Below are 12,710 nucleotides of genomic sequence, written 5' to 3'. Positions count from 1 at the left end.
ACGAAAAATGGTTCAGATACGATATATGACTTTTCTTATAGATATGCCCAGTAAACACGAATCTGGTAATAAAAAATGTTGATTGGCTCAAAATTCGGAGATATGTGTTTTTTAAATCGCGCGATTTTTCTATATCTTGGTGTTGTTCGGTCGATGTCCCAAAATATGTCAATTTCCTGTTCAAAATGAATATTGAAATCTATAGTCGGGTATTTTATCTTTCATTCGTAGTACTTTTCACCTTTTAAATCTCTCTAAGTAGTCGTCCAGTTCAAATCAAAAGTCAAAAGTATTTACCGCTTTAAAATTCAGCACACTTCCAATTAGCCTTTTTAAACGAAAATAAAAAATAGTCCGGCCAGAAAATTATTCCAATTAAAAAAATTCAATAGAAAATACCCAATATAAAATAGTATTAACAGTGGGAAAAAATCCCAAGTGAAAATACGTACAATTTAATAGTAATAAAATGAGTAAAAACCAAAATTAAGTACATTCATAGTGTATGTGTATGAATTTTATACACAAATAAATCAATGCAAAATATGAGAGTAAAAATCAGAATAAAAAATAAGTACGATACAAAGGAAACAATTTTTACAAGTGGCTTTTGTCCACGATTGTATGTATGTAGACGTACATATCATTATCCTGTTTTGTTAATTTGCTTATTGAGTTTTAAGCATTTTTACATAAATTCAGTATTTTATTGCTACATTGTGCACCCCTAAAGCTTCCTGTGACTCCCCAAAAATTGATTTTTCGTCTGTACGTCAGCCCCAAAAGATTCGTTCGAAATTGACACAAATACTTTACACGGGTGAAACCCATTCATATCTCTAATATTTCGTATTGATGGAAGAAAATTTTACCAAGATTGAAGTTCGCTGCGTGTTAGATCGAATTGTAATGGGATCAGTGTAATTTCCGCAAAAATCTTCACTCAAATACCGAAATTCTGAAAAATACAAATATAAATAAATATTAAAATAATTTATTTAAATAATACTATTTTTTATTTCAGACGATAATATATGTATAAATAATACAAATAAATGATAAAATAAATAAATATAATACAATGATATAATAATAATGATAATTATAATATTTAGTCATCAATAATAATAATATTAAATAATAATTACAAAAATATGCATATGAAGATACGAAATTTCAAAATGACAGTTGGAGGTAGTATTTATAAGCCCACTATGATTAAAGTCTATTCATAATAGCACAGCACGTCCCGGCAACTGCACGCAACCAGCAGTATGAAAAGTATTGGTACATTTTGTAGGCACGTATTAATGTCGTAAACGTAAAAGCAAATAACAACAATAGTTGTCATGTGACTGTATGTATTAAACAAAACCCGTTTTCTTTGGCCACTGAAGAAATAATCAGGCACGACGTGACGTCATAGTGGCAAGTGCACACGTGTGCATGCGCATATGAATATTTTCGGAAACATCATATTGTGACAATATTGATTGCGCAACAATATAGCACCGTATCGTCGCGCTTTATAATGTATGTACATGTTAGTCCATTTTACCTTGCACTCGGCCAAAATTTATCCGAACGTGCCAAAAGCGTGATATGCTCGACAGTATGAATAGAAACTGCCGTTTACGTCAGCTGTTGGAAAAAAGCAACAGGCTTGCACTGCCCGTGAATTTTTTTCGACAGCTTGATGAAATAAGCAATTTTTGAAATTGGGTGTAACATATGTGAAGTTTTTATTCAATTAATCTTACCTTCAACGATGGAAATCTGCGACATACGCGAACCGCAAAAGCTGCCAAAATTTTTTCCTATAGCTAGTTTCGATAATGTTATGGCCAAAGTATAGTCTGAATTAGACCTGAATGTATTGGCTATTGGTAAAGTGCTGTACGACATAGTATGCTCGTACTCGCAATAGTAAGGTCCAAGAGATACTGTTGGAGAACTGATGATGCCGGACATCTTCGAAAAGTCACCGTTGCATACTGTCGATGCGAGAACAATATTATTGAATTTCAATTTGTGAAGCTTTTAAAGAAAATACATTAAAAAGAAAATGGACGTGTAACCTGTTTCCTTGTCGGATGTATATTTTGCCTGAAACTGTTCGTAGTTCCGATTGGTTTTGAGCCCGTAGGAAACCATCATTTTGTTAGAGGACGACTCTACTATACGATTAGTTGTATTTTCAAAATTGGTGTATATCTGCGAATTGGAATTGTAGTCATTTGAAATCTGAAATTAAATTAAAACAAACATATCTTACACCTTGAATTGATGCTCATTATAAAATTAATGGTTTCAATCTTTTTGGGAAACGTGGAACTCACATACCCCCCAGATTTTTTTTAAATATATGAGAATTTATCTCTTTTATGCTATTATACGTACAAAAAGTCTCAGTTCGGATTCATTCATTGGTGGTTGTCCAATTCCGCTAATTATCTCCAAAGTTATCCTTCTACCTTGCGGTACTAATATTTCCCACACGCAGAACTGATCACGCGCATTATTAGGAAAATATCTGGGACCGTTCAAAACACCTTCAGGAGTTTTATGAAGTCCTCCACAATCTGTACGACACAAAAAATGTATTGAATCATTTTTGGAAACAATATATAAATAAATCCCAAACAACGGTACTCACTAGTCATGAAAGTGTCGAACGACACTCCCATTGTGTAATTTAATGTTTTCATGGACTTTTTCTCAAAGAACAACTTCAACCTTATAGATTTGCTCGACATTTGGATCAGAATCGGCTTAGTTAATGAGCATATTCTATCTGTCACCCAATAATCTGAAATAAATTATGAACACGAAAATTAATATTAAGATCTTTGTACATATAATGTAAAACATAGTTCTGTGATTCATCGGTAGTTCTTTACTACCATCTAGAGCAGAGCATATTTGGATATTCGCGGCATAACCTTTGGATATTCGCGGCACACATTGTTTACGACTCGTAGAGTTTGTCAGCCACGTATAAATGTACATACATATATACTTCATCGGTAGTCGCTAGTTATTCCGTATATGCGTAGGGACAAAACACTAACTAACATCGGTTTTCTCCCTCACACGTGATCTCACTCGCACGCATTAGACATATTACCGGGGTGCACAGGTTACGATGCTCTGATCTAGGGGTTGTGATCGAGAAATTTTAATTCTCGTTTCTCGGGAATATTTTATTATGAAAATTCGAGATTCTCGTTTCTCGAAAAATTGTTTATTTATATGTACATAGGTAGAATCTCGAAAATATCGAGAATATTTTAAATTTATCACTACATGTTTTTGTTCAATAAACATAAAATTTATTGTAAAATGTTTAGTATGAATATATGCATGAAGCATGAAGTTTTTCCTAACAGGTAAAGCTGTTTGATTTGTTAATTATGTATTTGTTTCATACATAGTAATCAATTTTTGGTCAGTATTTTAATATGCATAGATAGGCAGTATTTTTATTATTTGTACGGTATGTCCAGTAATTTTATTTTTTAATCATTATGTTATCTTTTGGGCACAAAAACACGGGCAAAGACGGGTAGCAATACTATGAATTTTATAGAATTCTTTATTATAAATTTTTATTTTTACTATTTTAAATTATTATTGTATATTTTTATTTTCTTTTCATGCCTTCTTTTATAGTATTTTTTTTTATATAATTTTACTTTTTTTCTATTCAATATTCTTTTATATCTCTCTATACATACATATGTATCTTTCTTTCATCATGTCATTGTGTTCTTTTGATCTTTGTATGTTGTCGATTTTATATGCTAAAAAAAATCGATTCAGTATATTAAAAAAAAATTATACTCGAGAATTCTAGAGAAACAAAAATGAAAATCTCGAATTCTCGAGTGAAAATTTTTCCGAGAAAATGAGATTCCCAAATCTTGAGATTCAAATATTCTCTATTATTATTAAATAGAAAATGAGATTCTTACATCTCGAGAATCAAAAAATGTTGAGAAATCACAGCCTCTACTACCATCTACATATTATACAGTATAGGTACAATGCAAACCATTCTTCTTCAGCTTATTTGAAAAATGTGAAAAAAAAACTTCAGCTTAAACTTCTTAAATTTGAATTCAATACACGCAAAGGTGGCTGGGAAAACATAAAAAACCTGATTGTGATTCTATAATGTAAAAGTACTACTTTCGGTTGAGGTATAAATATATAAACATTTAAAATTTATCATTTCCACTATATGCAAAAAAATGTTCAGTCTGACCCGTACAGCGGTTAGCCCTTTGAATGCTGACCAAAGCAGATCGGCGTTTTGCTGGCGAGTCCATGGGCTTACAAAACGACGATAGGCGTTGCATATTAAGTATGCACAAAGTAAACAAGTATACTACCTGCTAAAGCCTTTAAAGGTAGCATTGAAAAAAAGTGCATTGAACATGGGTCGTGTAATCCATTAATTTGTCAACGTTTATAAAAACTCATTTACACCAGAATTTCTGAATTTATTATAACAGAATTATCCGGTGGAAATCCTTAACTGTTGAGTATTTTAGATTGTGGCATTTAGATTCTGAGGATTACATTAGTGATCTAGAATTTGTTTGGATTAGCTATAATTGTTATACCTGCATTCTATTGGATTTTAAATAATTCTAGTCGGAAATGTTGCCGAAATTTTCAGCCGTCATCGAAAAGACGTCAGCACTCAAAGGGTAAAGGAGATAATTGAATCCAAAACTTAAAAAAATAAGACACCTATAAGGGAAGGTACCACTTCCAGTCAAGTTAAAATTTACGTCGTATCGATGCATTTCAGTAACTGATACTAAAAATCTTCAAAATCACTGACACATTTTTCCTAGGCCATGAAAACGTGATTAGTGATCGATTCTGAGTTCAAATCAGTCAAAATTTCCAGTATAAACCATATAAAGTATAAACCAAACCCAGTTATTACATATATATATATATATATATATATATATATATATATATATATATATATATATATATATATATATATATATATATATATAAATATATATATTATATATCGATGGATTATAACTCACCGCTACTGTTAATGGGATTTAGCTCCATCACTTCTAAGTAGGATTCTGTGCAATTTTTACTCTCAGGTAAGAATAGCTTGTTTATGTTAATCCATTTACTTTCACCCGGAATTCCGACTATATTCCATATGCACTCAATCTCATTATTCTGATTGGCCATGAACAGATTTTTCCGCATAGAAATATAACCTCTCCGATTGTAAATTGTACCACCGCAAAGGTCTGGAATGAAACATTTGTAAAATTTATGAAGGATGTTCTGATCGAATTTTTTAAAAATATTTGTTTCATTTATATGTTCATACAATAAAAACATACTGATTCTGCGCTTACCTATCGAGACAACGGCTTTAAACCCATTTTTGGGATCAGGCACATCAGTCAAGAATTTTATGTACATAATATTGCTAGTGGACTTTTTGGTTCCTGGAGTAGTTCCGCAGAATTTTCCGATAGGTAACGAATCTTTCGTTCCACCGTCTCGCAATTCCACATATTCCAATTCACAACTAGAATCGGAATGCATTATAAAATTCTTCTCGCCGAAAATAAAATGATGATGAATGTCAGTCGGAAATTTTCTCATATAGTGAAAATATTTTGAGAGCATTTTGAATATTGTTATTGAGAATTTCTATTTCATAGTTATGGAACATTTCTACTTCATTTTATACTCTTTTTGAGAATACTATTTTATTGAGAAGACTATTTCCAGAATTTTCTAAAATCTTTGAGTGGAATCTGAATAATTACTTAAAAATACTCTTAATAGATATTGTATAATTAACTTTCTAGAAGGTTAAAAAAAATATCATTTTATCCGTCAACGTCATTTCATGCGTGATATGAGTTTTAAACTGAAATTTATTCTTTTGATAAAATTTTGATTAATTGGTGAATTAAGTGAGAGTTAGTTGACTTTCTTATTAGGATATCAATACTTTGACTCGGATGTACTATTCTTACAAAGTTACTACCCAAAATAATTTTATATTACTAACTTATGCTGAAACGGGAATAAGTGAAGCAACTAAATATTACTGTACAAATTATGATATTGAATATTACAATACTGTATGAATATTTCCACCTGTATTTATACACCCAATTTCGTGAAAAACAGTTCTAGTTCTCACAAAAAATTGTGAAAATATCTGCCAATTTTATGAATTATTCAAAATAATAAACCGTACAATACAATTGGTTTGTATGTACATATTAATTTGTGTAAATTTCAATGATTTTTTTAGAAGAATACTTACTATGTATAAGCTGACCGATTCATGAACTTAGTAATTTTTGACAATTTAATGAAATGAACAATTTTAAGAACTGAGTGTAGCATCTATTTATTCTAAAAAATATGACCAATTAAATTTACCGATCGTCAGGTGTGAGATCGATCTTTTCAATGAAATCAACTTTGATTCTCTCCCCCGCTGGCGCCATTATGACCCATATGCACTCTGTATATGGTTTAGGTATATTGGGATAGTTAGGTGATGAAATTGTAGTATTTCTTATACTATCGGTCAACTTCAATCGATATTCGCATTCCAAAGACACTTCCCAATATTTAATTTTGAAATTGAAAATAGACTGAAACTTATCAATTTTTTACATATTTTCAATTATAGTTGTATTTTAAAAAACAATAGGTATATGTACTTCAAATGCATATTATACGTATATACATACAGAGAGTGGTGCAGGATATATATAGACAGAATTGTACTTCACATATAAACGATTACCGTTTGTCTGAAGAGTAACATTCGGCAAATAGTCGCCACAATATTTTCCGTTACCCAAAAGTGGTGAATCGTCCGAGCCTCCATTTTTAATCTGAAAATTAAAATTGTTATCAATCGGGTGTGTCATTTGCGATTTGGTACTCGTAAGAAAATGATTTGGTTTCATTGTTCCTTGCTTCTATATATTTTTCCATTTACCATAATTGCAACGTTTTTTATATTCTATATGACGAAATATTTATATTAAATTTTTCCATTTTATATGTATATATGTACATACATAGTATGAACTAGTGGCGTGCCGTTATTGCACTATATCAACAATTCAATTATAATAAATTAAAACCGCTGTCTATTGATATTTTTCAATCGCATTAGCGAAGCTTAGATACTGGTATCGGCCTGACATAAGGTAGTGGATTGTTATGGTATGGTCCACCGCGTCGTTAGCTAGCACGGACTCGCCATTTCAAATCTGTTCCCTTCGCGGTACTGGTGAATATTTTAATTTACTCGTCTCTTCAAGCATTTATGAAATTTTTACTAAGAATATTCTGATTTGTGTCTATCAAACATCATTCTGAGCTTTTTTTATTACACAGATTTTAAATAGTTACACAAAACTTTTTTAGAATAAACAAAGCAGGGGATCCTGCTCGCGAAACGATTCCCAATAAATCAGCGCGGAGTGCGCAGAAACAAATAACGAGGCCTTAAAATGTTGCATTCTCTGTCGATTGTTCGATAAATTAATCAGAAGATTAAGTTTTCAAGACAAACAAGATTTTATTAAGAAAGGTAGGCTACTTAAGATATTTCTGTTAGCATGAAAATGTAAAAGACAACTGCTATACATATATTTTATATAATGCTAATATAATATAATAATAATACTAATGCTACTGGTATATACATACATACATATGTACATATATTAAGCCTCGCAGTATTTTAGTAAATTTGTTGTAGACAAAATATCCTACGACAGACAAACCTATCAACTTTATCTCTGAGAATCTTTCGTCGAATAAAAAAGTCTTTCGTCAAATGCGATCTTTTGATCATATGAGACAAGTTGACAAAGCAACAATGACAAAAAAATCTGATTCAGTGATTTGTCTGTAGACAAATTTTTCCGTGAGCGACTGAATTCAGTCAGGTTGTAGAAATTTCAGTTCTTTACATCCAATTACTCATTTTGGAATTTCGTTCAAATTTAAAGAATCATTATTGGAACTGCTTAGGAATCAAATTTCTTACCATTATATAATTTCTACACTCTTTTGGTTCCGGATCAGACCCATTTATTTCTAAAAATTCCAAATTTATGGTCCGTCCTGGCTTAACTGCTATAGTCCAGACGCATGAAATTTGTCTTCGTATATTTTGAAATATCGTGTATTGAGTGTTGTTTGGAAACGAAGGTGATAATATTTCAGTTGGAGATGTGAGGTGACTACCGCAAACTGAAAAAAAAATTATTCCGGTATTTTTGATATTTAAAATTATTCAAAGAAAAAGTTATCGATATAAGAGTATATTTTACATTAAGTCGCACCTAACCAATTCACTCTACCACACATAAAGAATATTTCACATTGAATGAAAAACAAATTTAAATCTACATACATACATAGATATATCTAAATATGCTTTAATCTTGATAATAATACCAATATACGCACCAATGAATGGATCAGAATTAGTAACCAGAAAATTCAAAATAGTATAAATTATTTACATACATATAATTATTCTAGTAAAACATAAAATCTGCATAAGAACCTGAAAAGACCAAAGCATTGAATCCGGTACCATTTCCCGATAGATCGGTATGAAATTCAACTTTTAATTTACTATTGCCATCAACGATAAATTCGGTGGCATTATTCAGACAATATTTATCCAACTGAATCCAATCGTTCGGATTGTCAATAGATGTCGTGGAAATGATAACCTATAAAAGAAACATTTGTATTTATAGTATGTAAATATCATTATTATCATGAACATGCGTTTTTTGGACACAAATGTAATTTTTGTATTCAAATGTGAAACTTGACCACGTTTACATATGTATATTGAAAAATATCGTTAGTTTAAGTTATATAGTTTTAAATTTGGTTGTGGCTAGTTGCAGGTACTATATCTGCAAATTATTGGCTATTTGCAGGTACTATATCTGCGAATTATTCGCTATTTGCAGGTACTATATCTGCGACAGGCGCAAAGCCTTCTGCGCATGCGTGTTAACTGTCACTGCCAGCGTGTTTAATGTTAAAATTTTGTTTTAAACCTCTTAAAATTTAGTTCGAACTCGTAAAGTGACGTAGAATAAAAAATATAATCCAAATTAGTTAATATTATTAATTTTTAGAAAATTATTATCATATACAACGTATAATACCTACATACAAGTACAAGCCGCGAACTAGTTAAATGATATAAATCTATTATAATAACCTGGAGAAATTTATTTGCCTCATGTATAATGAACGATTGATTAAACAAGTCTAGCATACATTAAATGTAAGAAATTACAATCGGATTATAAGTTCAAGCGCATGCGCAGACGGCTTTGCGCCTGTCGTAGATATAGTAACTGCAAATAGCCAATAATTCGCAGATTTAGTACCTGCAAATTGCCACAACCTTTAAATTTTTAATTGTATGTACATATATATATTTCGATTATTGCAAAGTATGAGATATGCATACACATTTTATAACATAAGTAATGAATTTTGATTTAATGATATGGTAAGATGCTGTTTTCTAAACATGGCTTCTATCATTCTTGCTTACGCAGTGTGGCCGTTTGCAGACCTGCCCAGATATTTACCATTTTAATATTTTCCGAAAAACTATTAAAATATCATCGTTTTATATTGTTCAATATCTATACTTTGAAGTACCGTTAGTAAAACTTTAATTCGTCGTGTCAAAAGTCCAACAAACTTGTGACTCGTGATATCCAACGAAAGCAGACTTTGTGACTTCCAGATTGGAGGTCAATTGTGGTCTAATCGAAAGCCTTATTGATACTTTTTTGATTAAATATTACTCAAAAAAGTATATATTTAATTTAAATTTATCAAAAATATGATTCATTTCGTAGAAATTTTGATTAGAATATCCACTCTTGAGTTTGATATTTTTGTAAAAATTATAAATTTCACGAAGGTTTTTAAATAGACTCCTCTTCGACTCAACCATCATTTTAATCAATTATTAAAGTTTATCTATTCAAATATGAGAAACTGCAAAAATTTGCTGCCACTAATTTCCAAAAAGTCTTCATTTTTAATGTTAAACTTGTATCTTTATTTTCCCAATTACAACATTGTTAAACAATTTTTTTTGTATCATCATTGAAACGTAACTTTTGTGATATATTTTTTCCCACAGAATACTAATATGATAATTTAATACATATATATCAATCGTATAGCTTTTTTTTTCAAAATGTATTGCCAAACTCAAGTTTGATAGGCACAGTATGCAAGCCCTTGCATTGAAATAAATTTCCAGCTTATTATATTCTACAGTTTTTGAAATATAGTGTTTTTAAAACATTTTGAATGCGTGTCTAGGCAAATCTCCAAAAGGCCACATTGTGCAACGATTTAAAGATTTTGTAAATCATCATTTTGTGAGGTGAGGGGGGGGGGGAGCAGAGGAGCCAGCTTAAATTTTGATATAATTATTTTACTAATAAAAAGATTAAATGATTATACCTATACATAAGTGTGTAAACCCGTAAATTCAGACGGTACACAGCAATTGTTTGATGCAATGGTGAGAGTAAATAAATTGAAATGGCTATGGGCGGGTCACTTAAATAGATGAACGGACGAAATAAGTGCTCGAATTATACCCGAGAGAATGTAAGGAAGGCTATGGGGAGACGGGTGGGTGAAATTAGAAGAATGTGTGAGATGAGATGGATGAGAGTTGTTCAAAACAGAGACGAATGGACACGTGTTGGAGAGGCTTTCATCCAGCAGTGGAATGGCGAATGGTTGTGAATGATGATGTTGGGAAATTTCTTACGCTATCCGCTAAACAGTTGATACTATTTTCCAAGTTCAACGTCAAAAATCGAAGGCCGATGTGATGAGTCGGATCCGTTTCGAAAACCCATTGACATTTGAGATTCGAAGCGTATCCTTCGGGAAATCCTGGAGACGTAAGTGAGATGACCGCAGATATTGGAAGGAAGACTATATCTTTGCGCCCACACGTAGCTGAAAAACACAATTTTTTTATTTGGGTCGGTTTCTAAGGATCTTTTGATGTTATAATAAAAGTAATAAGATTCATGAAAAAGGTAATGCACGGAGAAAATTTTTTTTTTTATGATTACTGTACATATTGAAAGAAATCTTAGTTTTGGAAAGTCGTTGCTTGGAATTAGGATAACATTTTTGGATGGACCACTTCTGAGGGAAGTACTCACAATTGAAGGTGTTCCACGATGAAAGTTCAACATCTGTCATTCTTGTGACTTGCGTCCACTCCAATCGGAACAGAGATCCCATAGACCCACCAGAATTGCGAAACAAGATATACGCAATGTTGGAAGTGCTTTCAACAGGTTCTGGTAAGTCATGTCCGCATGCGGTAATCAGCACTGGAGCTTTATCGTCGAACCCGTCGTACATCTGCATCATAATAAGGCATTTGAGCTGAATTGCAAATCTGGAAACTTGAATGCCTGGGGACTGTTACTAAGGATGCTCGAAAAAAGGCCACAAATTGATTCTATAGTGCAGGGGTAGCCAGAGCGTAGACCGCGGTCGACTGGTCGATCGCGTGTAACTATTTAGTCGCCCGCCTGTCGATTTCAAAAATTTAACAATAAATCTGAAATAATTGCTTCAATTAAAGAAATGTCGCTTTCAAGAAACACCGTTATGCGTAGAACAGAAGCGAGGAGTAAAAATTTAGAAGAGATTCTGAAAGAAAATATTAATAAATGCAGGTTCTATCCTTACAATTTGACGAGTCAACGGATGTCACTGATACCGCACAGCTTTGTTTATTTATTCGAATGTGTTTTGAAGATATGTATGTCTGTTAGAGAAGAACTGCTAACAATTTTACCGATGAAGGGACAAACGAGAGTTTTAGATATATATCATTCGTTTAAGTCTTTATTATCATTGCACTATCCATCAGCAGGCAGTGTGCTCAAAAATATTAAACTCAGATGATGTGATGAATCTAGCATTTAAAATAGTTAATTCTATTCGTGGAAGCAGTTTGCAAAGACGCAAATTCAGAGTATTACTAGAGGAATGTGAATCTGACATCGGGGAACTACTATTACACACTGATGTAAGGTGGCTAAGCCGTGAAAAGTTTTTAAAAAGATTCTTGGATCTTTTGCCTGAAATAAAAGAATTTATGTCAACTGTTAATAAATCATATTCTCAATTGGATTGGATGATAAGTGGGTGCGTGATCTTGCTTTTCTCTCTGACATTACAGGAAAGCTAAATGAATTAAATTTGCAACTTCAAGGAAAGAATAAAACATTGACTGAAATGGTTAGCGACGTGAATGCATTCAAGGGGAAACTTACATTCCTAGAAGCACAATTGAGGAGAGGAGATTTAAAACAATTCGAAAATATGGCAGCTAAATCAACAGATAAAAACTCATATGAATACGATCAATATGCTAATAAGATAACTCTGTTAAGAAATGAGTTTGATAGAAGATTTAAAGATATTTCAAAAATAGAGGATATAATAATATTCATGAAATTCCCATTCAATGATGAAATAATTATTGGAATTTACTTTGTGAAGAAAAATATCCATGTTTATGGAGATGTGCAGCATATTTTACTACCTTTTTCGGTTCTACCTACCTC

The 12,710-nt window shown here is 31.8% G+C and overlaps 1 protein-coding gene across 1 annotated transcript in view; it reads right to left on the bottom strand.

Annotated features, from left to right (window-relative positions):
• LOC143922516 (cubilin-like) overlaps nt 1-12,710 on the bottom strand; it is a 57,516-nt gene that overhangs the window by 14,429 nt on the left and 30,377 nt on the right. The window contains exons 33-45 of the mRNA XM_077445778.1: nt 11,289-11,493; nt 10,883-11,076; nt 8,615-8,786; nt 8,090-8,295; nt 6,774-6,920; nt 6,457-6,680; nt 5,409-5,584; nt 5,076-5,297; nt 2,657-2,809; nt 2,401-2,582; nt 2,079-2,244; nt 1,761-1,994; nt 873-958 (exon numbers count right to left, since the gene is read on the bottom strand). Of these exons, the coding sequence (XP_077301904.1) occupies nt 873-958; nt 1,761-1,994; nt 2,079-2,244; nt 2,401-2,582; nt 2,657-2,809; nt 5,076-5,297; nt 5,409-5,584; nt 6,457-6,680; nt 6,774-6,920; nt 8,090-8,295; nt 8,615-8,786; nt 10,883-11,076; nt 11,289-11,493 (2,367 nt within the window). The remainder of the gene's footprint in view (nt 1-872; nt 959-1,760; nt 1,995-2,078; nt 2,245-2,400; nt 2,583-2,656; nt 2,810-5,075; nt 5,298-5,408; nt 5,585-6,456; nt 6,681-6,773; nt 6,921-8,089; nt 8,296-8,614; nt 8,787-10,882; nt 11,077-11,288; nt 11,494-12,710) is intronic.

Source organism: Arctopsyche grandis, chromosome 2, assembly GCF_051622035.1.
Source record: "Arctopsyche grandis isolate Sample6627 chromosome 2, ASM5162203v2, whole genome shotgun sequence".
NCBI classification, from domain to species: Eukaryota; Metazoa; Arthropoda; class Insecta; order Trichoptera; family Hydropsychidae; genus Arctopsyche; species Arctopsyche grandis.
The sequence above is the reverse complement of the archived record's forward strand: the minus strand, read 5'-3'. Positions and strand labels throughout refer to the sequence as shown.